The sequence below is a fragment of the Branchiostoma belcheri genome, unplaced genomic scaffold (assembly GCF_001625305.1).
Source record: "Branchiostoma belcheri isolate BF01 breed outbred unplaced genomic scaffold, Haploidv18h27 scaffold9, whole genome shotgun sequence".
Taxonomy (NCBI): Eukaryota; Metazoa; Chordata; class Leptocardii; order Amphioxiformes; family Branchiostomatidae; genus Branchiostoma; species Branchiostoma belcheri.
Genome location: NW_017804575.1, coordinates 5,290,428 through 5,317,490, shown reverse-complemented (window position 1 = coordinate 5,317,490; position 27,063 = coordinate 5,290,428). Strand labels below are relative to the sequence as shown.

Below are 27,063 nucleotides of genomic sequence, written 5' to 3'. Positions count from 1 at the left end.
ACGTGAAACCCGTAACGCGAAAACAGGACAGGACAACAACTGCTGTTCCACCTGATTTATTGCTGTTTTGAATGATGAATAAAAGACTTCTTGCTTGTTACACTGTGTCACCTCATTCAATTTGTGTCCTAACATTTGTAGTCTCTTAGTATATTTCTAATCTAGGCATCTTGTTTTTTAGGGCCCTTCTTGTTTTTTTTCTCACCCTCTCGCATTAGATTTAGGTTCTCCAAAGGCCGTCATCCATAAAATTTACTTGGTGTGGCCTAAGTTGACTTTTGGTTTGCAAGGATTTAGTTTCTTGTAGGATGTAGGACTACATTTTGTAGGAGTGGAAAGGGGGGGGGCAGTTTTGACTTCACGGCTGAAACAACTACAAAAAATTTGCAAGAAAGAGCATGTTTTCATTTGCGCGATGACTTTGCAGAGAGACCGCACAGAAAAAAAACACAAAACCACTGGGGATATTTCATTATTATTTTACATCATTCCTGGATAGTTTCGAGTTATGCAATGCCCTTGACTTCTCAATCTCATGACAGAAAAGTGGACATTGAGCAAATGACTTTACACAGCTTGAAATCTTTCCTGATACTGAACAATATGTGATCCATTTGATACAGGAAAGTCTATGGGAGACCGACCATAAATAATGTCAACAGCCGAGCCTGAGTGACAACAGGGGTACTTGGGACACCTGTTGGCTGTCCTGTAAGATGTACAACAGCTTTAACCCTAGCAACTTTTCTACATGCAAACTAGAGGTTGCTCACAAGCCACAAACACAAAAGGACGGCACTAACGTGACGTACGGACCCCCCACGAAACTGAAACTCGCACTTCACTTTGGCCTCAACAACGGTAATCTGCCTGCCAAAAATCATGGACGTTGAATCATGCCTGCCAGAGTTATATCGCTAAATCCGCAGCCGCCCACAATGCGGCAAGATAATTTCATAGTCCTTCTGACGAAGACAACTAGTCTAGAGGCAGGATTCTTGAACTACTAAACCCCTGCATATGCTTGCATGTGTTACACTGTTAGGCCCCCCTACGCTATAATTTTGACCCCCTACCCTAAATTCCCCCCCCTACGCTATAATTTTGACCCCCTACGCTAAATTTCCCCCACTACACATACATGTACAGCATAGGGGCGTTGTGACTGTATTTCTTTGTTCAAGAATGCCAGATCAAATGTGGAAAATTACCAATCAAGGATACATTGTACATACCTTAGAAATATCATTTTTTCCCTTTGGGTATCCCTCAAATGGCCCCCTTTTTAGCTCAAATTTTTAAAAGCTCCGCACCACAGAAGGAGGGCCCATCAACAGGTAGCCAGTACCACTACGCTAAAATTACATCCTAGCTAGAACCCTGTAGTATATAGGGCAGTGCCTATCACTGTTTCCTTGGGCCACACAGTTGTGAAAGCATCACAGGGGGCTAGTCTACTGGATTGAATGACCATCTGAATTCCCTTGCTGGCCTTCTCAACCTGCCTGTAAAGCTGGTACATCACTCTACACAGTTCCACACATGTTGAAACTAGTAAAAACCGCCACCAGCCACCCATAACTGCCTTATTTACAGCTTTCCGATGTGGGAATGTGTTGTAGTTGAACGCTTCACTGCCAGGATTTTAACCCCGTTCTTTACTTAGGCCACACCAATTTCATTTCTTGGTTAACGGATTCGCCCACTTCATTTTTTTCTGATTTGCAAATAAAAATAAAAATTCAGAATCAGCTGCAAAATGCTCATATTTTGCCCTGAACAGTTGAAAACAATCCTTTCTTTCTAGTTGTTACAGTTATTCCATCTTTCAATGCAATGGTATCATTAAAAGTTCAAAATTTATTGTTTAAATTTTGAACCAGCCTGGTGTGTTGACTTCATGGCTCCTATCGTACCATTTTGGGCCATAATAGGATGCCTAGGCCTGTTTTTATTTTCATTTTTTTTCGCCTGCCCGCTCCTTTATTTTTCTAGAAAAATCCGTTAACCAAGAAATTAAATTGGTGTGGCCTTACTTGGGTTCAAAATGGACCAGGTGCAGTGTAGGAAGAGGTTTGCATGGTTGTATTAGCTAATTTACTAGGATACAAATGTGTTGTTTAGTGTTGGAATGTATCTGGCACAAGATCAGAAAATCTATGGGACTAAGCTAGCCTGAAACATCATGCTTGGATTACCCAAGGCAAAGGAAGAAGTTGAATAAATGTTGTCTTGTTTCAAGTAATGATTTGTCCCGTCATTTAATCATTGATGATTCTGATTTCTTAGTAAGAAGGATATATGTAAATGATAAAAAATGTAGATGGTCCTTACACACAAGTGACCACTAGTGCAGGCTTGTTAGTAGTCTAAGACGATATTCATCCGAATAACATTTTGAAGTTTAAACAGTACAAAATCGGACATCAAGGTAAAACATTAAACTTTATTCCAACACACAATTTACAGGGATCAAATTTTCAGCGACCACTGTCGCCTTCATCAGGATAATTAATGATCACGAATCAGTAAAATCTCGTGTGAATAAGGTCACGTGTTTGTAAACCGTAACTCTCGCGAGATCACGTTGTGAAGTGATTGGTCATTAATTATCCTGATGAAGGCGACAGTGGTCGTTTAATGTTTTACCTTGATTACTACCAACACAGATGAACTTTCATGGAAATCGGACATCAGTTGTCAGGAGGCAGTCCACAATGTTCCTGACATGTACTCTTGCCCCTGGAGGTCCGTGTAGGTATCCTGATATTATAGAAACACAGGCCTTCCTTTCTGCTCTGCCCTTGTGTATTTATTTTACAGCCTCTAGCTGACAAGACCAAGGTACAAAGTTACAACTGTGCATGTCCTGTGGCACACTGGCCATACAAATGTATTTCCTTGGTTTACAGATTTTTTAAATTTTTTAAATTTGTAACAAAAAAGGTTAGGATAAGATAAAAACAAGGTTTTGAAAGAAAGACATCATGCAGACACTTGACAGTAAGGCCACACCAATTTAATTTGTTGGTTCTCGGATTTTGTCAGAAAAAATATGAAGCGACAGGGCGAAAAAAAATAAAAATAAAAACAGGTCTAGGCATCCTATTATAGCCCCAAATGCTACAATATGAGCCATGAAGTCAACAAAAAAGACTGGGTTTAAATTTAAAGTATAAATTTTGAACTTTTAATAAAACCAGTGCATTGATAGATGGAAAAAACTGGAACAACTAGGAAGAAAAGGAATTTCCTCAACTGTTGGGGGCAAAATATGAGCATTTTTGAGTTGATTCAGAACCAGAATCTTTTTTTTTTTTTGCAAATTAGAAAAAAATGAAGAGGCGAATCCGAGAACCAACAAATTAAATTGGTGTGGCCTAAAGATGGCATTATCATAAAAAAATGTAAACAGCCAAAATGATAAATTCCTTTGTTTTACATACTTCAAGGCCAGACTTGGACTTAATTTGCTTAGAACAAGCAAAGTTCTACTGTTGCCAAGTCTGGACATTTCTGAGCTGGGACTTTGACTCTTATTTATATAATTTACTGTAAATTTCTTTACTTTTCCATGGAAATAATTTTGCTGCAGGTGTGGTAAGTAGCTGAGAAACATGACATATTTTGCAGTGTCATGATTTCAGAGCAGAAAGGCACTGCAGATATTTCAGAATTTACTGTACCGTATTTGGTCAAACATTGCTTTTTCCCCCTGCCGTTAGTTATAGTTGCCAGGCTTGCAACTGTAGACTTGGAGCCCCAAGCCTTCAGGAAGTCAAACAGTCAGTAAGGCCACAGCAAGTAATTTTTATGGATGACATCAGCGCGCGCATTAATTTTCGCCTGATTTGGGAAAAAAAAAGAAATTTTGTTGCCTAGCTTCTGACAGTGGTCAACATGCCGAAAATGGGCAAAGATGTCTGTTGCCATGCCGGAAAGTGGATGGCAGATAACTATGAAGAGAGGAGACAAGAAAAAGCTCTGATTTAATGTTTTGTTTCTTACTTTAATGCAGTCATATGTGATGTTGGCTGTGTATATGTAATGTTCCTACTGAATCTAAACTATTTGTACCATTTTGATTGAGTCAAAATTTCAAAATGTAGGAACCTTGTTTTTTTCGGCTCGTCTTGTTTTTTTTCGCCCGCTCGCATTAGATTTGGAACCTGCGGAGGATGTCATCCATAAAATTTACTTGCTGTGGCCTAATATCCTTCCTATACTGCCTACACTACGTGCTGTTGTACATGTACATGTAGGCACCATTCCTGTACGAATTGAACAATGAATTCACTGCCAAAGACACTTTCTTCTTCCCAATTACAGAATATACAGTATTTTGTCTTTCATAATTTCATGACTTTTTGTGTACCTCTATGAATAGAGTTCTGTATAAGAAGCATTGCAAATTAAAATTTACATGTGAAAGTGCCCTTAAAAAAGCAAACAGGTTTCGGGAATGTGAAACAGCTACAGAAAAGGTGTCTGAGTCTTTGAGAGATCAGAAGACAATCGCAAATCAACTGAAGAAGTTCAAGAAGCAGGAAAAGAAGAGTAGAGGACACATTCCGCCATGTCTCAAGGAAGCCATTTCCTTGGAGAAACTAATTGCTTTAGGCTGGGAATTGAGAGACGCACACTTTTCCACCATGTGTTTCATCGTGTTGACACTCACTGGGAGAACTTCAGGAACTAGAGGACACTGGTTCTAATCTATCACTAGTGGGAAACACATTCCAGCGCACCAAACTTGGATTCCGCAGGTCTTCTGAGGGGGCTACCTGTGAAATTTGACATTTTCTCCTCTCAGGGGGGAGGGACGTTTGATTTGTGATGCACCACAGGGGGGCGGCAGTAATGGTCTCCCAACAGAGTTCCTCCCTACAGGGGTGTGATGATTATGGTCTCATCATGGAGTTTCATCCCCACAGGGGTGTGATGATAATGGTCTCCCCATGGGGTTCAATTATCTCACCAGCTCTGGGAAAGGTTGGAAAGATCTTCAGGTATGTTGATCGAACTTGGTCGGATTTTCGAAAACGCTTCCGGGGGTGGCGTTAAAATACTTCTTCGCTGTCGAGAATTACGATGAATTAGGCTTCACATCCATTTGTCTGGCACCTCCTTTTATGTCAAACTAGAACCACATACAGTGAAGGGGGGAGAGAACAGGTGTAAGTCACCTGTACAAGTTGTCACAGGGCAGACAAATTATAGAGGGCCTGCAAGGGGGGGTCCCGACAACGCTCTACACGGAATTTGGAAACCTCTTGATCACGCTTTACGATAAATTCCAAGTGGCTACAACGCATTACGTAGAATTAAAACGTCGAATACGCTCTACGCAAAAATATTAGAGCGGTCCGTCTACGCTCTACGTAGAATTAAAACGGCCAATTACGCTCTACGGAAAAGGGCTTGCGGGCCCCCATTATACTCAATACAATAACTACCACTCTAAAACAAGACGAACAGAACATCCAAAAGACTCGAGAGACCACTTAACCTACACTTTCAATAGACTTGCAAACAGAATTAAAGACTTTGAAACGGCCATTCCACGTTTATATTACTTGACCCCTTCCCCATTACACTGTAATTCTAAGAGATACGAAATATGCATTAAGTCCTTGTCAAAATATTAGTTTTACCTATGATTTAACATTAGTTGTAGTATTTTACTCTTTAACTGATCACAAATCAAATGCATGTTCGCAAAGAGTAGACATTGACATGTAGAAAACTATGCTTTAGATCTCATCCGACCAGTTTTCTATGTTACATCATGTTGCCATTATCTATGCGTTACCTGACTACACAAACATCACAATAACCAGTCCTTATCATCCCAAATTTGAAGTGGGGTGTTTCTGACAGGGTCAGCTCAGATGAAAGCCATTCCTACGGCATGAGCAGTTCACCATGGTGTGAAACGTGTGTGCTGGGCAGAACAAAGGCTATTGCTGGCTTCTTGACTAGGTTGATTAGGCCACACCATCTTAATTTCTTGGTTAACGGATTTTTAAAAACAGAACAATAATGGAGCAGGCGGGCGAAAAAAAAAATAAAAATAAAAACACTAGGCATCCTATTATGGCCCAAAATGGTACGATAGGAGCCATGAAGTCAACACACCAGGCTGGTTCAAAATTTAAACAATGAATTTTGAACTTTTAATGATACTACTGCATTAAAAGATGGAATAACTGTAACAACTAGGATGGAAAGGACTGTTTTTAACTGTTCAGGGCAAAATATGAGCATTTTGCAGTTGATTCTGAATTTTTATTTTTATTTGCAAATCAGAAAAAAATGAAGCGGGCGAATCCGTTAACCAAGAAATTTAATTGGTGTGGCCTTATCTATGTCATAAATGATTTCAAATAGAATTGGGACCCAAAGGAAACAATCTACTGATAGCTTTTTTTATGCTAGCTGTTGAAACTAAAAGGATCTTTGTTACTGTAAATCTTGAAAGATTTGCTATGGTTTTACATTTTGTATTTTTGCAGTTCCAGTCCTTATAGAAGAAAGCCGTATCCCATTGTACAATAAAATGTACTTGATGGTCAGAGAAGAAAAAATTCCCCTTTTTTTATACTTATTGGATCTAAAAAATAAAAGATATCTTTTCATTCTTTAGTATTTATAGCTGCAAGATTCTGTTTTACGTTAAACATTCAGCATGTTGAAGAAACCATTTGGCTACCAATTTTCTTTTCAGAAACTTAAATATCTGCTTGGTTTTCTGTTCCCAAACCAACCCACCAAACTTTGTGCTTCAATTGGCCTCAAACTCAAAGAGAAAGAGCAAAGACCTGCCCGCCAATATCTGATGGACGATCTTTAAAAAAAAAGCACTCAGTGCCATGTTTGGACTAATCTCCCACTTCTGAGCTTCATTTTTCAACCGAGAATTAAAAACTACTTGAGAATAAGTTACAAACACATAAACATCTTGATTGCTATCTGATAGCGCTAATCCTCTTTACATATATATGAATGCTCCAAGACTGACTCCTTTTTTTAGGTACAACAAAAACAAGCCTCTAGAAAACAATATAAATGAATATTTAATAGCGGTGTGAGTTGACCTCTTTGCACGAATAACTGCTGATAGTGCACTAGTTCAACGTAATCAACCTTTGGTATATCAAAAAGCGTGTGCCTAGGGGTTGCATAATATGTCAATCTTAACGTTTACATATCTAAAAAAGATCCGTTGAGCCTGGATATTAATATAATAACAGGATACCATTACTGTTTATTCAACCACCTGGGCTGCAGCTGCCAGAGTTTGTGCAAGATAAAAAGTATTTTTCGTTTGCTTAGGAAAATTTCAGTCAAACACCAAGTTCATAAAGTTTAATACGTACTGTAAATATACTAGAATAACCTTTGGTACTCTAATTTTTTTTTAAATTAATGTAGACCTTATTGTATATAAGCAGGAGTTTTCAACACTTTCTTTGATGATAGAAGGAATTCTTGTAGGCTTTCCTCTTCCTGTGTTTGACTTTAGAGTCTAAGACATTGAGCTGTCCTTATTTCCCATCCACTAACTGGTCATCCTTTAGGAATTTAGGAGGAAATTGGCCCTGATTCGAAAGATTTTCTTCACTAAGTCTCCAAAACTTACATGTGCCGCGACCGTCTGTTCTTTGTAATACATGTACCAACAGAATCTTCATTAATCAAATGAAGGATAGAGAGTCATCTAGGACTGGTCTGGTAAGGTACAATTAAACATAAACTTTTCACCTTTATAATGATTGGAACATAAACTTTTCACCCTTATGGATACTCTTAATACAATGAATCATATATAAACACTACAGGGCTGGTCAGCGTAATAGAATTAGATTCCTACTGGTACTACATTCCTATTTGAGTCATATACAATTGTACAATCACAAAAGTATCTTGCAAGAAAAATGCACAAAGTCCTCAGAAAATTTCAAATTCTTAAAAGACAATTCACTACACTTTTTTATTGACAGCTTACAACCATGTAAACATATATCATCTTGTCCGATGCAATTTGTACGTAATTTATCAACGGTAGCATACTAGTAACTTTTTTCTGCATATGCAGCTCTTTTTCTTCTTTTTCAAGAAAAATCAAAATGAATCCAAGAAAAAAGAAAAGCAGATGCAGAGAATATTAATGAGAGAATGTTCCCAAGTTGACAGCCATGTCCTACATGGGGGCTAAACTGTAGTAGTGCTGTGAGCAGGGTCAGGTCACCGAGGGGTCAGTCCTAGAGGGGGTCCTGAACTATTGGTTCTGGCTGGTTGGTTACAATTAAGATGTCTTCAAGGAAGGAAGGTCCCTATATCTATCTTCTGACTCACAGGTATTGTACAGTAGTAGGGTGACAAAAGGTAAAAAGAAAAGTTTTTCTTTAAGTAAAAAAAAATTTGTACACTCTGAAACTTTGTATATTTCTACAATGATATAAATGAAATAAAATTCAAAAGCAATCAACTTTAAACAGTAGCTTTTCAAGGTTTATTAAAACAGAAAAGTTGTTGCCAAAACTAAAAAGCTGTTACTCCCTTCAAGAAAAAGACAACTCTGTTCAAATTATTAACCTTCAGCCTGTTAAGGTAGCCACTTGGCACAAAAATTGTACGCTCTATGTGGTCAAGCAGCAGGGAGAAAGTTAATAGAGCAGCTAATTGTTCAAAGAGATGCTACGAAAGGTTCTTTCAAACAAAAGACATTGTTCTACGACATATGGAACACAACTGCTTTCAAGACTTTACCAAGGAACTGTTCACCATTCAACACAGACCTAGCTACCTCCAGGTTTGGGAGACATCATTTTAAACAATTAAACATTCGGAGTGGGGATACAGTTGCAAACCAAACGGATGCTTCAGTCAGAACCAGTGTTTTTCCTGTGAAGTACAAGAGAACCACCTGCAAGTCAAGGCTAGGAGGAATCCGAGGTTCCAAAGTCAACATAAATCACCCAGGCTGGGATGTTTTGTCAGGAGAGGGGGTGAGTAAGGGTGGCGTTGGCCTTTTGGAAAGAGCGCTGTAACTCCTGAGGGAAGAGGCTGGTATAGACAAGTCTTGGCAAGGACCTTCATTTTACTAAAACTTAAAAGGTACCGTAAACCCTAGTCCAGTAGCCTGCAGTCCAGTGGTTTGCAACCCTGCCACTGGACCAAGAGGATGGAAGTTCGAATCCCGACTTATGTCGACATGCACACTACTGGAAAGGGTCCTTAGTCCATGGCCACTGTTCATTGTGCTTGACGAAAAAAGCTAGGGGAATTTCCGCAGTACAATGAACCTGTAAATACATAGTGCCTGTCTTCTCTGTCATGACCAGTGGTGGGTTGACTTTTAGTGAGCTGAAACTTAGTTGAGATCACTTTCCTTTTTCCTAGTCAAACAGAAATTGGTCGTAACAGAACAGGGCAATGTATGTGAGCAAAAATCTAGGATGACTTGATTAAAAAAACAAACTCTCACCTCTGTCTTCGGCCGTAACAATGAGGAGGAATTCTGATTGGTCCTCCCTGTCCAGCATACGCAGCAGGGAAATCCTTCCGTCGGAGGACGTTATCGAGAACCTGCCGCCCTTGTCGTCGGGGAGGTAGTAATCCACCTGGCCCATCGTTCCCGAGTCTTCATCCTGCGCAGAGATCTGCGTGACGAACTGGGGCACGTTGTTGTCGTTTTCCATGACGTGCGCGACGAAAGGAGAGTTGAGGAACAGCGGGACGTAATCGTTGACATCCGTGACGGTGATGGTGACGGTGGCGAGGGCTTCTAATGGAGTGGCGCCCTGGTCACGCGCTCGAACGACGAGGTCGTACCCAGTGGTTCTCTCGTGGTCGATGAGTCTGGCTACAGAGATACGGCCCGTGACTGCGTTGATAGCGAGATCGTTGTCGGTGTTCCCTCTAACGATGCTGTACCGTACCACGCCATTTGTACCCTCGTCAACATCGGCTGCGACGACTTGTACCAGCTCCGTGCCCACTGCAACATCCTCCAGAACCGAGACGTCGTAGGATACCGGTCCAAACACGGGGTTGTTGTCGTTTCTATCCAACAGGTTTATGGTGAGGTCCATGGACGCAGACATTGGCGGCCTTCCTTTGTCTGTGGCGGTGACGGTAACAACATAAAATGGCGTCGCCTCTCTGTCGAGATCTCCGTTCACCCTCAACTGTCCAGTTACGGAGTCGAGCACGAACTTATTCCCCGGTACGGATGCCATGGAGTATTCCACATAGCTGTTGCGTTCTTCGTCAGGGTCCTCGGCCCTGATCGTCATAACGACGGTGTTGATGGGGCTGTTCTCGTAAACAGATGTTACGTTCGGCGTGACGAACCTGGGAGGGTTGTCATTGATGTCGTTGACGATGATTTCGACCTGAGCCGTGCTGGACAGCCGCATATACGCGGGAATGGCACGGTCCGTTGCCATGACTACCAGGTTGTAGAGGTAGTTCTGCTCACGATCGAGAGCTGCAGCCGTCACGATGGTGCCGTCTGATTGGATGCTGAACTGATCGTTGGGGTCACCTGACACAATACTGTAGTCGATCTCTGCATTGGGTCCTACGAAGGAAAAAACAATGTTGAAACTTTCTATACATTGCAAGTCTATATTAAAGTAAATTTTTAACACAAATTTCTAGCCCTAACTGCTTATGTTTATTTGTAATTCAAACTAGGTGAAATACAATGTGAAATGTGCAAATAAAATATACACATGTATATTTTATTATTTATTCAACCAAATTTTCCTTCTCCCCAAAAAGTACAAAATGTAATAATGTCTGTTTTAATTAAAATTCTTTTTATCCTGTGTTAAAAAATGCATTAATTAAAAACCACCTCACACCTGCTATATTCCCTACTTCATACATGTACTCAGACTCAGAGAGATAGTCTCAAATTAATTGCCAATCTCCAACCAAATTAAATCTGAATGGCATCTGCAATTCCCCTCTAGTACAAGACAAAGTAGATTACCATTTCCATTATGGCGGCCACTCAAAATGTCCGGGCACTTCTTTGCCCCAAATCAGTTCTGTAAATTATACATTACGACTTGATCCTGGCCAAATTTGGGCGAATAGATTGGTTCAAAGCCCCAAAAAGCCATCATCAACCTTGTTCATGTAGTAATGAAATGCAGCCAATTTATCCTAGGGCCACACCAATTTAATTTCTTGGTTAACGGATTTTTCTAGAAAAATAATGGAGCGGGCGGGCGAAAAAAAATAAGAATAAAAACAGGCCTAGGCATCCTATTATGGCCCAAATGGTACGATAGGAGCCATGAAGTCAACACACCAGGCTGGTTCAAAATTTAAACAATGAATTTTGAACTTTTAATGATACCACTGCATTGAAAGATGGAATAACTGTAACAACTAGGATGAAAAGGACTGTTTTCAACTGTTCAGGGCAAAATATGAGCATTTTGCAGTTGATTCTGAATTTTTATTTTTATTTGCAAATCAGAAAAAAATGAAGCGGGCGAATCCGTTAACCAAGAAATTAAATTGGAGTGGCCTAGGGTCTACACGTAAATGTATGCATAACTTCATGCATTTTACATTCACAGAGGGTGTAGCAATCTAGGAAATGTTTCTATCAAGGGTAATTTAACATTGCGACAAGGTCTGACAGTAAAATTGAACGACCGAGAGCGAACACAACCCATCGTACATTAATGAAATGAAATGATCTTTATTGCATATCCTTGCCCAGACGGGCTAAATGCATACATGCTTTGTCACAGTATAAAATACATGTGGTGCATACATACATAATGTATGTTTGAGTTCTATACTAGGATTCTAAGTACTACATAATTCTTAAAGTTACTGTTTGTCTATTTTTTGGTTCTGGTTTCTTCTCTCTTCTTGAAACACTTATTGATATAATCACACACTTTTTCTACAATGTGTTCATTTCTGCTTGACATAAGATGTATAAATCTATTTTGCTTGGACAGTTTCTTATATTTCTTGTCTAAATCTAGTACATTAAATAACACCTTACGTTCATTTTCATATAAACTACAATCAAGTAAAAAGTGCGACTCGTTTTCTACATATAGATGATCACAGAATTCGCACGTCCTATCGTTCAGAGGGGTACGGTTGTGCCTACCGGATTCTATATGTAAGGGATGGTCACTTATACGAAGTTTGCACATGGTTTTTCGATGTTCGAAGTTTGTAATGTTTAAATATGTTTCTCTTTCATAGTTCAGTTTAAATGTTTTGTATGTTCTTAATTTGTTGCCTTGGTTTTCTCTTCGTCCTTCTGCTTGTAGTTCTGAGTAGAACTTTTGGATGTGGATATCTTTCAATCTCTGTTTTAGTTCTTTTAGATGGGAGGGTGTGTTTAAGTGACCGTTTAAATACAGGTAGGCAAAACCGGACTCCTCTAACAGTTTCTTTACATCAGATAACCAGCAGGGTATATTTCGGCGAACTAGCTCTTGTTGTACTGTATAGGCTTCATATTGTAAACTACTTGGGAGCACTTCGTTAACTAGTCTAAAATAGTAATTGTACATTCGGCAATGGGCCTCTATCTGTAAGGGGAAACGTCCTAGTTCCGCTCTACATGCGGAGTTACTGGCGTTCCTACGGACACCAAGAATGTATTTACAAAATTTCAGATGTACAGTTTCTAATGGCGATTTGTCGTTCAAACTGTTACTGCCCCAAACTTCGGAGCCATACAGTAATATCGGTACAACACATGTGTCAAACAGTTTACAGTGTAATGATACAGAGGATCTGGTTTCTCCGAGAGTACTTCTGATGTTAAACATTGCTCTTAGGGCCCTCTTTTGTAAATTTTTCATGGCAGTGCTAAATGTACATCCTGCTGTAAACACAACTCCTAGGTAGCAGTATGATTGAACTATCTCTATCTCTTTATCATCTAGTGAGAAACGAAGGTTAGAAAATAAGAGGCCTCTTTTGTTGAATATCATTACTTTAGTTTTTGCCAGGTTGATAGTTAACTTCCATTGTTTGCAGTACCGTCCAAGGGTGTTTATTGCTTTCTGTAATCCCTGCTCACTTTCCGATAATAAGACGATATCATCGGCATAAAAGAGGCTAGTAACTTTGGAATGTTCTAGTAGGGGTGCGTCTAGGTTTTCTGCGTTGAGTTTATCTATGAGATTACTGATGTATAGGTTGAATAGGGTTGGGCTTAAAACACATCCTTGGCGAACACCAATTTCAACGGGAAAACTTTCAGTTAGGCCTTCTTTAGTTTTAACACTGGCCTCAGATTGGTTGTATAGGTTTTAATTACATCGAAAAATTTGCCTGACATGTCATTGGAAAGAAGCTTGAATAAAAGTCCCTCGTGCCAAATGGAGTCAAAAGCTTTTGACAGGTCGACAAAACATGCGAATAATCGTTTTCCCGACTGTGTGTATTTGGAGATAAGGGTTTTTAATATGAAGATGTTATCTGCTGTCCTATAGTTTTTCGGAATCCGGTTTGGTTTGGTTTTGTGATTTCTTTTCCTTCGAGGAAGGTTGAAAGTCTTTTGTTTAAAATCGAGGAGAAAAGTTTTCCTAAGCAGCTGGAAATGGCTATTCCACGATAATTGTTTTGGTCGTCTTTTCGCCCTGTTTTGAAGATGGGGACGATGTAACTTCTCGACCACATTTTGGGGAAAATTCCTGATGAGAAGGTACTATTAAAAAGTCTTAAGAGAGAGGTTAATAGGATATGTTTTCCTGCTTTCAGCATTTCATTGGTGACCATGTCATCCCCGCTGGCTTTTTTGTTTTTGAGGGCGTGAATTGCATCTTTAATTTCAGAGGCAGTGATTGGTTGGTCCAAGGGTCCTGGACTTGGCTTATATTTTTGGAGTGCCTGAAGTTTGCGCAAAATTTCAATTTCAATATCAATTTTAATATCCAACCGTCCACGGATGGATGAAACACCTAATTAACAACTCCATTCTCGGATCCATTACAACCAGGGAGATAAAAATGAAGACTAGGTCAAAGGTGATTGGATGGACTTTCCTTTTCCGTCAACCAATCACGAGTGCCGTAATTGAATGTTATCTGAAGCTTTTAAAACCGTGAGTGGTTTTCGGTACTGTAATTTATATGATACTGGGGGGATAGAATTTCTTCTTTTCATTTTGAGAGAAAAGGTTTCTCTTTCAAACTGCTTCAAGTCATCTCCAAATTTTGCACATGCAGACTAGCATCCTTCCTTAAGGCCACACCAATTTAATTTTTTGGTTAACGGATTCGCCCACTTCATTTTTTTCTGATTTGCAAATAAAAATAAAAATCCAGAATCAACTGCAAAATGCTCATATTTTGCTCTGAACAGTTGAAAACAGTCCTTTTTCTCCTAGTTGTTACAGTTATTCCATCTTTCAATGCAGTGGTATCATTAAAAGTTCAAAATTCATTGTTTAAATTTTGAACCAGCCTGGTGTGTTGACTTCATGGCTCCTATCATACCATTTGGGCCATATTAGGATGCCTAGGCCTGTTTTTATTCTTTTTTTTTTCGCCCGCCCGCTCCATTATTTTTCTAGAACAATCCGTTAACCAAGAAATTAAATATGTGTGGCCTTACCTGACAGCATTATAATTTATAGTCATTGTTTTATCTAATTTTTTGATAGATGAATTTGACACACACGGAACTGGAGAACTACATTGATACGGGCTGTGAACACATCATCATGCAGCTTGCGTATTGTCCCCAATTCCTCCTCCGTGGGTATTTACGCGGCTCTAGGTAACTGGACCGAGGGAAAAGCCATTGATTCCAGCCCAAAGAATCTGATTGCAACGGGGATCCTCTGATTGCAAAACAGCGATTGTTCCAGAGAAAGGCAATACCAGACAAAGACTGGACAAAAGGGATACAGTTGCCGACCCAGATGGCTCCGTCACACTTCCGCGCTTTTCCAAATGGTTTTTCCTGCAAGCATCATCAGAGATATAGCACCGTTTTCATTGTACCGTGTTTGTATTGAACAACCCGCCAAAATTGTTCTCTGGCAGCCTTCCGTAGCAATCAGCGGAACAGAACAAAAAGATTTATGGATTCTTTTCCCGCTTGGATGACTTGGGTGGGGAAAATCGTTTAGAAATGGGTTTGTCTAGCAAGCTTGAGACACTGTTATCAGAGATATACAGCTTTTATATTGTAGTGTGCTCCAAAAGGGAGGATATTATGATAATAGCTACTCTAAAAGGGACACATTTTACTGCAGTTGGTCAACAAAAGAGATAAGACTGATATCTTCATTACCATTTTTTTGCGAAAGACAAAATTAACACTCAGTTTAACAGATATGTCAATAAAAATCAAGAACAGCTGTTAATATAATATGTGTCATGTAAATATCAACATTATAGTACTTTTGCTTTGTGTGTATGTAGATTGCATGTATCACAATAGAGAATAATTTCATTTTTGAGGTACATATTAGTCTCATAATTTCAGAATTTACTCTTATTGTCATGTTATTGGAACACAGACTGATTAAAAAGATGATTACATATTATGTAGATTGCATGTATAACAATGAGGCAGACTTTTATTTTTCAAAGCTGCATTTTTACATTTCAACAGCACACCTGTCCTAGGCAGTTGCGTTAAAAGAATGCTTTCTGTAAATTGGCTTTTAACCAAATATAGCCTTCTGGGATTGGTCAATTTCTAACTGTCAATCACAGAGGTAGGAAGAGCAGAAAGGTGTAGCTGCAAAGTGGTTGGTGGCTTGACGGAATGTGGGGAAAAATGTTACGGCATTCTTTGATACTGTTTGTACAACAGGTTTTCGCTGTAACGTTTGTTGTGCAATGTTTCTGGATAAGACGTTAAGTCGAATTGTAGGTCGCTTATAATCTAAACAGAAATAAACACGCCCTGCTGCCTCTGTGGACGTAAGTTTTCAAAATATTTTAGCCCGAAGGAGATGTGAGGAATTTGGGAGTCCATTTGTGTCTACCGAAACCTTCTGTTGTGTGGGTCTTTGTAAATCTTTCGCTTTCGTAACCTATAATTTAAGTTGTTTAGCAGCTAGGCTATCAAAGAAATGCTTTGTTTATATGTTGTCCTTCTCGTTGTTTGTAAACAAAGACAGAAAAATTACATCTTTTGCCACCTAGATGATATTAAGGAAGGTGAGGTACACTTAAGGTGGTGAGAAATTCTAAGTTTATTCAATTTTGTTTCTCAAATTGTATTATGTGATTTGATTACTTTTTGTATTGACTTGTCATTTTATTGGTATGGCGGCTTTGAAAAGGTGTTTCATGTCAGAAACACCTGTTTCGCCATGCCATCCACAGTGCATATTGTACGTGGTAAAACTTAATAAATAAATAAATGAAATCTCAGGTGGCAAGATGGTTTTGTTTTATCTAAAGGTTCTGGGTTCGAATCCCTAGCTGGCCCCAATGTTGTGCCCAGTTGGGATAGGTATTTTACAGTTATCTCCTCACTGAACTCTGATGAAAATGAGTACCTAACTTCAGACAGAAATGTCCTTTCATATGGGACATGAAGCCAGAGGTGCTATGTTTTGGGGAACGATGCACCTTAGGCAAGCACGTCGGCAGAACGTACTGCACCTGTGCGAAACCCGTAATGTATTGTACATAGCACTTCGGCAGAATGTCTCATATAAGGTTGTATTCGCTCATATAAGGTTAGCATTTCGACAGTAGTTTCCAAATGTTGTGTCGGAAAGAATATCCTCTGCAACAGGCAAAACTCTGATGCAACGTTGACCAAAAACCCAACCAAAAACGCGAAAATGCGGGGTTCTGCGCAGGCGCAGTACGTTCTGCCGACGTGCTCCTTAGGCAGATTCAAGATCCCATACTTATCGAGAAGGGTGGGTTTCCCCAACTTAAGCCATTTTAATGATGATACAAAAAAACAGCATACCTTCGTCCCTATCTGTTGCAGTGACAGTGAGAATACTGGTTCCAGTGGGCACATCTTCGGAGATATCATCAGCGGTGTAGCGGTCTGGGTCAAACACGGGAGGGTTGTCGTTCAGGTCCTTCACGTTGACGTAGACGGTGACAGAGCTGGCGCGGCCGCCGCCGTCCTGGGCCTGGACCGTCAGCACGTAATGCTGCGTCTGCTCGTAGTCCAGCGGTCGTCTGAGGATAATGACTCCTACAGGGGGGATTATAGCACTGTGTTAGCAACTTCAACTTCAATAGTCAAAGGCATGGTCACACAATGATCTTAATGGTGTTTTTGTAACGCTCTACGGAAAAGGGCTTGCGGGCCCACAGTAAGTGTTTTTACACGCACCAGTTTTGGGAGTGATGTCGAACATCCCCTGGTTCTCATCAGTGATAGAGTACGTGATGTCTGCGTTGCTTCCTTCGTCCGCGTCTGTAGCCGACACGAAGTTCACCTCCGAGTTCACGGCGGCGTCCTCCCTGATGTCAAACGAGTACACGGAGCGGAGGAACTGCGGCGCGTTGTCGTTGACGTCGGTAAGCGCGATGCGGACGTCTATCGTGGACGCCTGCTGTCCGTCGCTGGCTTGTACCGTGATGGAGTGAGTGGGCGACTGTTCGCGGTTTAGCGGTCCCTTGGTTCGAACCTCTCCCGTGTCAGAATCCACACGGAACTGGTTGTTGTCCCCGGCAATGATGCTGTAGAGGACGACCGCGTTACTCCCAACGTCAGCGTCGTTAGCGACCACCGTGGTGACCAGTCCGCCGCTCGCGAGGTCCTCGGGTACGCTGATGTCGCGGTAGTCCGTGTCGAACAACGGAGTGTTGTCGTTTTCATCCTCAAGAGTGATGGTGACCTGTATAGATGAGAGAAGAAAGAAACTTTTAATTAGTTTATAAGATATTCCAATTATTCTTCAGTGTTCGAAATACCTGTCTGCAGTCTGCAATTTGCAGATAGATTTTCAAGATTGCAGAAGAAAAATTTATACAATCTGCAATTTTGCAGCAGGAAAAATTGGCACTTGGGATTTGGTGCTCTTGGCCCAAAGGACAGACAACACTTAAGCTCCTGTTCTGAAACAACAGGAGCTTCTTCACTAATTTACATCAACCTTGTCTTGACTTGTTTATCTTTTGTTTCCTTTTGGACTTCCAAAAATTTGTCTTCACTAATTTGCATATCAATCAATAGTTCATGCTTATAAACTTGCAAGATCGTAGTATACAATAGAGGCTTGTGTATTTGTAGAAAGTATTTCCAAATTGCAGAACAAAATTTTGACTCTTCTGCAATATTGCAGAGCACTGAAAAAAAGTATTTTGACCACTGTTCTTTAATCAGTTCGCTCTAAAATCCGTCAGTTGTTACTTTGGCTAAGCAAAAGACTCATAAAAAAACCTTTATACTTTATCTTACGAGTTCAAAAAACAACAAGTTTTTAACCGAAACCTGTATGGACCTATCTTCAATAACTTTTTTTCAAGTTTCCAACCAGCAACATTTTTTTATGTGTATTAGAAAGAGAAAAGCTCCAGCCCTCCCCCCAAAAACAATATAAATCCCTACTAGGTCTAGCTTTATAGGCATTTGGTGCCAGCTGGCTACGTACATGTAAATCATAACATACATAGAACACATAATCTCTCCATAACTAACTCAAAACCTTATTCAAAACTATCTAAAGTATTATCCCTATAGTATTCCCTGACCTCAAACTCATACTACTAGTTATGCATACCTAACCCAATTTTAGGTTCAGGTCCGGATTCAAGTCCAGAGGTTTAGGTTCAGTTCCGGACTTGTAAGTCCGGACCTAAACCCATGGCATATACAAAATTGCATGTTGGCAACCTTGCAATGTTGTCTGGGTGAAACTTTGGCCACATAACATGGAGGCCAGTACTTGACGATGCCTGAATTTCGGCAATGTTTTCTTCGTTTTGCAGCAAAGATTTTACAATCTACGGAAGGTTTTAGGTGGTTTGGAAAGAAAAGGGGTATGTGAAATGGTCTTTTATGGTAATAAGTCTGGACTCGGTTCTTGACTTTTAGGTTTTTTTGGACTTGAACCTAAACATTCTTACAAGTCCGGATCCAAGTCCAGTGAACCCGTATGCATCACTACATACTACCAGCCTCCTCCCACCTGTTCCACTATGGTTTTCCCCTGAGACCCCGACACTCCCTATTTATTTTCCTAGCCTGCCTATGGTCCACTCCCATGACTGTGTTTAGGCTGGGCCTCGCAGCTTGCTTAGTAACAGAGTAGTCATAAGAATAACATATCTGGCTAAATGTCCCCCGTAATGGTTACCATGTGCAAAAATACAGTTCAGAATATACATTCCAACTCAAATTTCCCATAGCCTCAGATGTTCGATTTTAGCTTGGTCTGTGAGAATCGACTCGGAACAAAAACATCTTCAACCTCTGCTGATGCATTCCACAGAAGAAATATTACAGATATTTTTCTGTACTGAGCCTTTCCAGTAGCTTATGCTAGCAGACTGCCCCCCCCCCACCATTCCCAAAGGGAGAGGCATTACCTAAAATGTTTTAGAAACTTTTGCTTGTGTTTTTCTTGGTTATCAATGCTTTTTGTCAAATTCACACTCCTAAATTAGGCTCTACGGATAATCCTGATAAGCTGGTGAGATAGTGGTGAGCAAAGCTCCCCAAGCCAGTGCCGTTTGATAAAGGTTGGTACAGGCTGGCACTGTGGTCTACAGCATACATGTAGGACTTAATCATGCACAAACTTTGTGACAAAGAAACTGAAGGTTTTTATATTATCTACTCCAGTACACTGGTTAGAGTACAGTAACTACAGCTTACATTATATATACAATGTATAAGCTATGCCCCTGTACGTACATTGTCACTCTCTCTCTCTTTCTCTCTCTTTCTCTCTCTATCCAGTTTAACATCTTTTTTTCCCCGAAACTGGGGGTTAGACGTACTTGCATCAAGTGCAAGTCTTTTTTGAAGCAAGATTTTTTTATGGCTGGATGCCCTTCCTAACGCCAACCCAAACCCTAGTAGGGCCCAGGATCCCCCAACTTTCCTCAGACCATGCATATGGTTGGGAGACAGTTGTGAGAAAGGGTATCCATGGTTGGTTGGCAAGGTTGTCTTCGGTACTACACTAAATCTATAGGCATAATCTATGCCAGCTATCTATGAATTTCAGTTGGAAGTGGTCAGGAAAGTCAAATTATGCTTGGACGCAATCAGAGAAGCGAACAGGACTTTCAAGTAGAATGGGATGGATTCCAGGCTAATCCCAACCTATAGCTACCCAGGGAGTGGTCAGGAACTAAGTCATAGCTGTAGGAAGGTTCAAAATGTGTGACAGAGGCTTTATGCAATAGCTTATATTGTGTGTGTAGTGTGTAGTGGCTAACAACCCTGCATACGAATCACAAGGTCTGAATCCTGTGCAACCAGTTGGCTTTCTGAATCAACATTTGCATGCTATGAAGCAATGCTATCGCTTACAACTTGTGCCACATCGCGTAAAAAAAAACCCGAGCAACATGTATTGATTTCTACGCCCTACCAACACTACCTCCACCAATCTGTCATACTGAAAAGTATTCATCGACCAGGGAGTACCAACCCGCGATAGCTAAACCACATTTTACCGACTGACCCCGCCACGACCCTAACTGGAACCCAGGCTCCAGCAATTTACTGTCAAAGCTTCTCTCATCACGGGGAGCCACCTGGAAGCAGACCTTGCTTGACAGTTTGGGGATGAGGGAAAATTAGAAGTGCTTCCCCACAACCTTGTCAGCGACGATTTATGTCCAGCCATGGATGGAATGCGATATATGTTTGGGCCCATGCTTGGGCTTCGCGTGGGATATATTTTTTTTCCCCCTCCACAATCTAGTGGTAAATCCCAAAATCATTGGTCAGTTTGAAATTTAGAGTCGTTTCATCTTGGCAGTTATCATTTCAAATTTTCAGTGTGTATTTCCATAAAAGCTCCCCTCTATCACAAATTGGACTGCTCCAGTGACCCTGCTCCTAAGTTATCCGTCACAAAACAGGCTTGATCATTCATCTTCCGTCCTGTTATAAACCTATATTAAACCACATAAACCCATAGAAAGTGGTCATTTCAGGGATAATAAAGGTCTCCCACCAACAGATGAGAGCTCCTGTTATTCCATCCATGACCCCGTGACCTCATATCTTATCGTCTAATACAGGGTCCGCTGCGTATGTTAATCCAGTTATGGGAAGTTTGGTTTGAATTTTTCTTCCTTTCAGCCTGATTTCGCGCTTATACTTTGTCTTTGGGATTTGCCAACTGTGAATTTCATTGTGAATCAAAGTACATTCATTGAATTTCATTCACACTAATCAGATTTTAGGCTCAACTCAATTTAGTTCATAATAAGGAAGATATTAAAAAGAAAATTAGGCCCCAAACCCTAGTATGCTGTTTCTGTGGTAATACATGTTTTTAAAGCAGTTACAAGACTCGGAGATTATAAGGTAGTGAATTCAAGCAATTCTTTTCTAAAAAAAAAGTTTTAATACTTTCGCTACCAGGCAGTAATAATAAAAGCATGAAAGGGTTGGCAACCCATACCAAAGTAAATTAAATTTGAAGACTTAAATGGCCTTTCACACGATTTTGTTGCCATGACAACCCATATATATTATGACATACACATTCTAGATCTAAGCAACCGAGAAAGTGCCAGAATCCTTCAGTGATAGTCCCACTATGGGCACAGTGGCATGAGCATTGCTCAAATGGTTCAAGTCATTACTGACTATTAAGACCGTGTTCTCTCAGTTTAATTAGATTGTACAACACATACAATAGCACTTAAGTCTCAACATAGATTTCTCACTAGGATCTGGAAAACAAGAGGATCAGTGTGGATTGAAATGCCGCAGGTACGATGCAGTTTTAAGTGCATCGTACCTGTAAGAAACACTGTTGGTGCACGTGAAAAACTTGCTAGCTAGCAATTAGGCCACAGCAAGTAATTTTCATGGATGACATCAGCGTGTGCATTAACTTTCACCTGATTTTGAAAAAAAAAAAAAAATTTTGTTGCCTTCTGACAGTGGTCAACATGCCGAAAATGGGCAAAGATGTCTGTTGCCATGCCGGAACGTGAATGGCAGATAACTATGAAGAGAGGAGAGGAGAGAGGCTCTGATTATTTTTACTTTGATGCAGTGATATGTGATGCTGGCTGTGTATATGTGATGTTCCTACTGAATCAAAACCATTTGTACAATCATGAGTCAAAATTTTAAAATGTAGGAACCTTGTTTTTTTTTGGCCTGTTTTTTTTTTCGTCCGGTCGCATTAGATTTGGAGTCTGTGGAGGATGTCATCCATAAAATTTACTTACTGTGGCCTTAGTGCTAGCAAGTAGGATCATTAAAAGTTGTGAAAACATTTTTCACTATTCTGCAATTTGGAACGGGTAAATTTATTCCAACAATTTCTTTGCTGACGCAACCAAAAATTCTTAGGTGCACAATAGATTTAAAACTTACTTCCACCTTAATGTACTTTTAAGTCTGTTCATACACTTCATAATCAAAATTGCTCTTAAATCTTTGACATTACCAATATACCCTAGTGTAACGTATTACAAGGATTATATTAGTATATTCTTCCATCAGGATTTACTGTTAGTAATCCATTTCAAGCTTTTCTTTTTAGGCCACACCAAGTAAATTTTATGGATGACGTCCGCGCGCGCATTGATTTTGGCCTGTTCCTAGAAAAAAAAAAAATTCCGCTTCCTGTAACTATGACCAAAGAGTCACGACAGTGCCGCAAATCGTCAGATTGACGTGAAACCCGTAACGCGAAAACAGGACAGGACGACAACTGTTATTCCACCTGATTTATTGCTGTTTTGATGATGAATAAAAGACTTCTTGCTTGTTACACTGTGTCACCTCATTCAATTTGTGTCCTAACATTTGTCGTCTCTTAGTATATTTCTAATCTAGGCAATCTTGTTTTTACTTAGGGCCCTTCTTGGTTTTTTTCGCCCTCTCGCATTAGATTTAGGGTCTCCAAAGGACGTCATCCATAAAATTTACTTGGTGTGGCCTCATTCCTACCTGGGTGAGTGATTGAGTAGGTAGGCAAAATTTACTCGGTATGAATTGTGGCGCCATTTTGTTGCCAATCCACAGCGAGGGCTTCCAGGCAATAAATCTAGGATGCCAATTTACGGATTCAATTTCACCAGGCGCGGCAGGGCACAAATCAGTTACTATATCTGTACACTGTGTGCTTTGCTGAAAAATTGGTTTAACTGGACTTCCATTTTTCTAAAACTAACACTGTAGAACTAAGGCCACACCAATTTAATTTCTTGGTTAACGGATTCGCCCGCTTCATTTTATTGTGATTTGCAAATAAAAATAAAAATTCAGAATCAACTGCAAAATGCTCATATTTTACCCTAAACAGTTGAAAACAGTCCTTTTCATCCTAGTTGTTACAGTTATTCCATCTTTCAATGCAGTGGTATCATTAAAAGTTGAAAATTCATTGTTTAAATTTTGAACCAGCCTGGTGTGTTGACTTCATGGCTCCTGTCGTACAATTTTGGGCCATAATAGGATGCCTCGGCTTGTTTTCATTTTTATTTTTTTTCGCCCGCCCGCTCCATTATTTTTGTAGAAAAATCCGTTAACCAAGAAATTAAATTGGTGTGGCCTAATGTAGACCTATATTTTTTTTTCAGTTTTCTTTGAAATGTCTTATTGCCCTTTGCCCCATATATATGGTAAGGTATTTGCTTTGTTACTGACTCATGTCAGAAGAATTGTTGTCTGCACTAAGCTTTGCCAGCGCCCTTAAGACTAACTTCATGGTACTAACAAATGTATGAATGTACACCTAGCTAGAACTCTAGAAAATACAGTAGACAATACCTCTAAAGCTAACCATCCAATACATCCAGTAGCTTGTCTTTAATAAAGTTTTACAAGAAACTAAAAAAATACAAATAAAACTTAGGCCAGATTTAGACTAGAAACGGTATACCGTTTCGAAACGGTACGAAACGTTTCACCACAGAAAACGGTTCGTCTTTAGACACAGAGGCGGAAGCGTTTCGGGCCGCCCGTGGCACAGGATGTTTCTGACCCACAGTGACCTATGATGACCTCCCCGAGCCGCTTCTACCGTTTGCCTCATTGGCCTTATGATACTTGTGTTTCAGGGCCTTGAACTTCGCCCGAACCTGCTTTGGGGTGCGTAAATACCCCTCAGCCGCCAGCCCGTCCACAAGCATCTGTATGCCCTCTTTATTACGCGAGGTCTCCAAGCGGGATTGTATAGTTTGATCGGCCCACAAGCTGATCAAGCAGCGGATCTCTTCTTGGGTCCAGACCCTCCCCTGGCCTTCTGCCATCCCCCCAGACATAAAGGATGACGAAAATTTGAGAAATACATGATATAAAATGGCGAAAATGGACACAATCGAATATGGCGCGAATCTACCAGAAAATGGACGCGCGCGGGCTTATTAGCATGTGATTAGCATATGACACGTGACCTGGTTTACCGTTTCAAGAAACCCTTTGACTTTAGACCTAGCAAAAAGCGTTTCGGGCCCCCCGCTGAAGGGTTCTGAAACGGTCGAAAACGGAAACGGTCCGCGAAAACCCATAACAAACCGTTTTTTCCTCTTTAGACCGGGAACGGTGAACCGTTCTGAAACGTTTCCCTGGCCAAAACCCCTTAAGCGTTTCTAGTCTAAATCGGGCCTTATTGGTGCACCAATAGTCTGACATGACACAAGAGAGAAACTGCCAATTCTACTTTTAATTAGATTCTAAATTTGTACCATCAAGTTTTGCATACTGATGTCGAGAAGGTATTAAGAACTGTCAAACTGATTTAGGATAGACTGGCTTAACTATAATATCCCTGTTTGGGACCTATTGTCACAACTGCTTCTGAAGCCCTATAAAACATTTTCCTGAATGACATTAAACCTTTGAACACTTTGAAATGGATTTTATCCAAATTATGTCCAGTTCATTAAATCATCAAGTCTACCTTGACCGATGACATATCCTACCCAAAGGATCACTTCTTGTGAACAAGTTGCTCGATTCTTAATTTGATACCATCTACGGAAAGGTGACAGAAATCCTGAAAAGACGAGGATTGACCCCTCCTAACTCATCCCCTGAAGGTGTGGGGATATCTCATAAATCAGAAGAGTTGTCCTTTCAGTGGCAGTTCCCCCCTCGGGCGATTCTCAACAGGTGTCTGATCCTGGGAACTCACCTGGGCTACTGTAAACTCACTTATTTTTGCAGGGACTTTTTTAAACAGTTGGAAGTAAAAAGGAGGTTTTCGCTGTGTTATAAGTTTGCAGTTAAAAAATTCTTTAGTGGTAAGGCCACACCAATTTAATTTCTTAGTTAACAGATTTTTCTAGAAAAATAATGGAGCGGGCGGGCGAAAAAATATATAAATAAAGGCCTAGGCATCCTATCATGGCCCAAATGGTACGATAGGAGCCATGAAGTCAACACACCAGTTCAAAATTTAAACAAAAGTTCAAAATTTAAACAATGAATTTTGAACTTTTAAAGTTTTAATGATACCATTGCATTGAAAGATGGAATAACTGTAACAAGTAGTAAGAAAATGACTGTTTTCAACTGTTCAGGGCAAAATATGAGCATTTTGCAGCTGATTCTGAATATTTATTTTTATCAGCAAATCAGAAAAAAATGAAGCAGGCGAATCCGTTAACCAAGAAATTGGTGTGGCCTAATACAAGAGAAAACGTATCATGAATTTGCTGTGGAAAGGTTTACTGCTAAAATCAAACAGTTTACTGCAAATATTTCAAGATTCACAGTAAATATTAAGTAAAGACTGAAACATTCTTGTCCTTACATTGTGGACCTCTGATACTAGTGATAGAATTTCTCCAGAAATGTATAAGTTATGACAAAACCAAAGATGCAATAATATCTAGAAGTTTTCTATCAAATAACATGTCAACACACAAGTCAGCCACATTTTTAGGTACAAGTAAACTGTATTGAATTCTCACATGGTATTCTTGAAATAATTTTTTTGTAACAAATTTGGTATGGAAGATCCCAGACTAGAAGCCAGAAGCTATGGTCCTTCCATTTATATCATGACAGGAAGGGATTAAAAGGGATTATGGATGGATTATCCACTCACAGCTAATTTCTAGTCCCAGCAGGAGCCTAATTTCATAGGCGTAAGTCTAATCCGCGTAGATGCAACCTGTTACTATTCTGTTTCAAACTGTGAGAAACTTGCATTTATGCAAGACTGACAAGGAATTAGTAGAAAAAAAGCATTTTTCCTGTTAAATAACCTTGTAACTTCTGATCACTGGTGTAGAAACCTGTGTATTCCGTAACTAAAAAGCTAATGAACTGACTAAATGGAAATTATAAACCACTGGTCTGGAAACAAGCTAAAAGAAAAAAATTCCATGGCAATTACTTTTTTTTCAAATACTTAAGGGGTTGGAAGTCATTTCATATCAAAGAAAAACTGAGAATGTTAGACAGAATTACAACTGAATTTGTTTAAAGTGAAAACTTTTGGTCCAACATAAAAAATTCTCTCACCTAGAGCTTTCAACCAGTCACTTTGGTCTTCCTCAGTAGACTGAGTGACCCAGCTTGTCACATGGCTTTAAACATGTAACTACCAAAACAGATGAACTTTCATGATAGTACAACTTGAACTACTACAACTGAATTTAGTGTGAACTTTTCATTGCCCCCCTCCCACCCTCAGTTCTATGCAGAGTGTACTGTGCTTTTCAAATGGCACGGACCGATGTACTTAACTCCTAGGGAAAGGCATTGGAGAGGAAAGTTGACAAGCTCTTCCCATGCAAGCCCTCACAAAGTGAAATCAGCCCCAAAGCCATACCAATTTAATTTCTTGGTTAACGGATTTGCCCGCTTCATTTTTTTCTGATTTGCAAACGAAAATAAAAATTCAGAATCAACTGCAAAATGATCATATTTTGCCCTGAACAGTTGAAAACAGTCCTTTTCATCCTA

At 40.0% G+C, this 27,063-nt stretch overlaps 1 protein-coding gene across 1 annotated transcript in view; it reads right to left on the bottom strand.

Annotated features, from left to right (window-relative positions):
- Positions 1-27,063, bottom strand: part of LOC109487846 (protocadherin Fat 4-like) — a 122,511-nt gene that overhangs the window by 47,754 nt on the left and 47,694 nt on the right. Inside the window, exons 3-5 of the mRNA XM_019791938.1 lie at positions 17,329-17,836; positions 16,951-17,187; positions 9,491-10,588 (exon numbers count right to left, since the gene is read on the bottom strand). Coding sequence (XP_019647497.1) covers positions 9,491-10,588; positions 16,951-17,187; positions 17,329-17,836 — 1,843 coding nt within the window. The remainder of the gene's footprint in view (positions 1-9,490; positions 10,589-16,950; positions 17,188-17,328; positions 17,837-27,063) is intronic.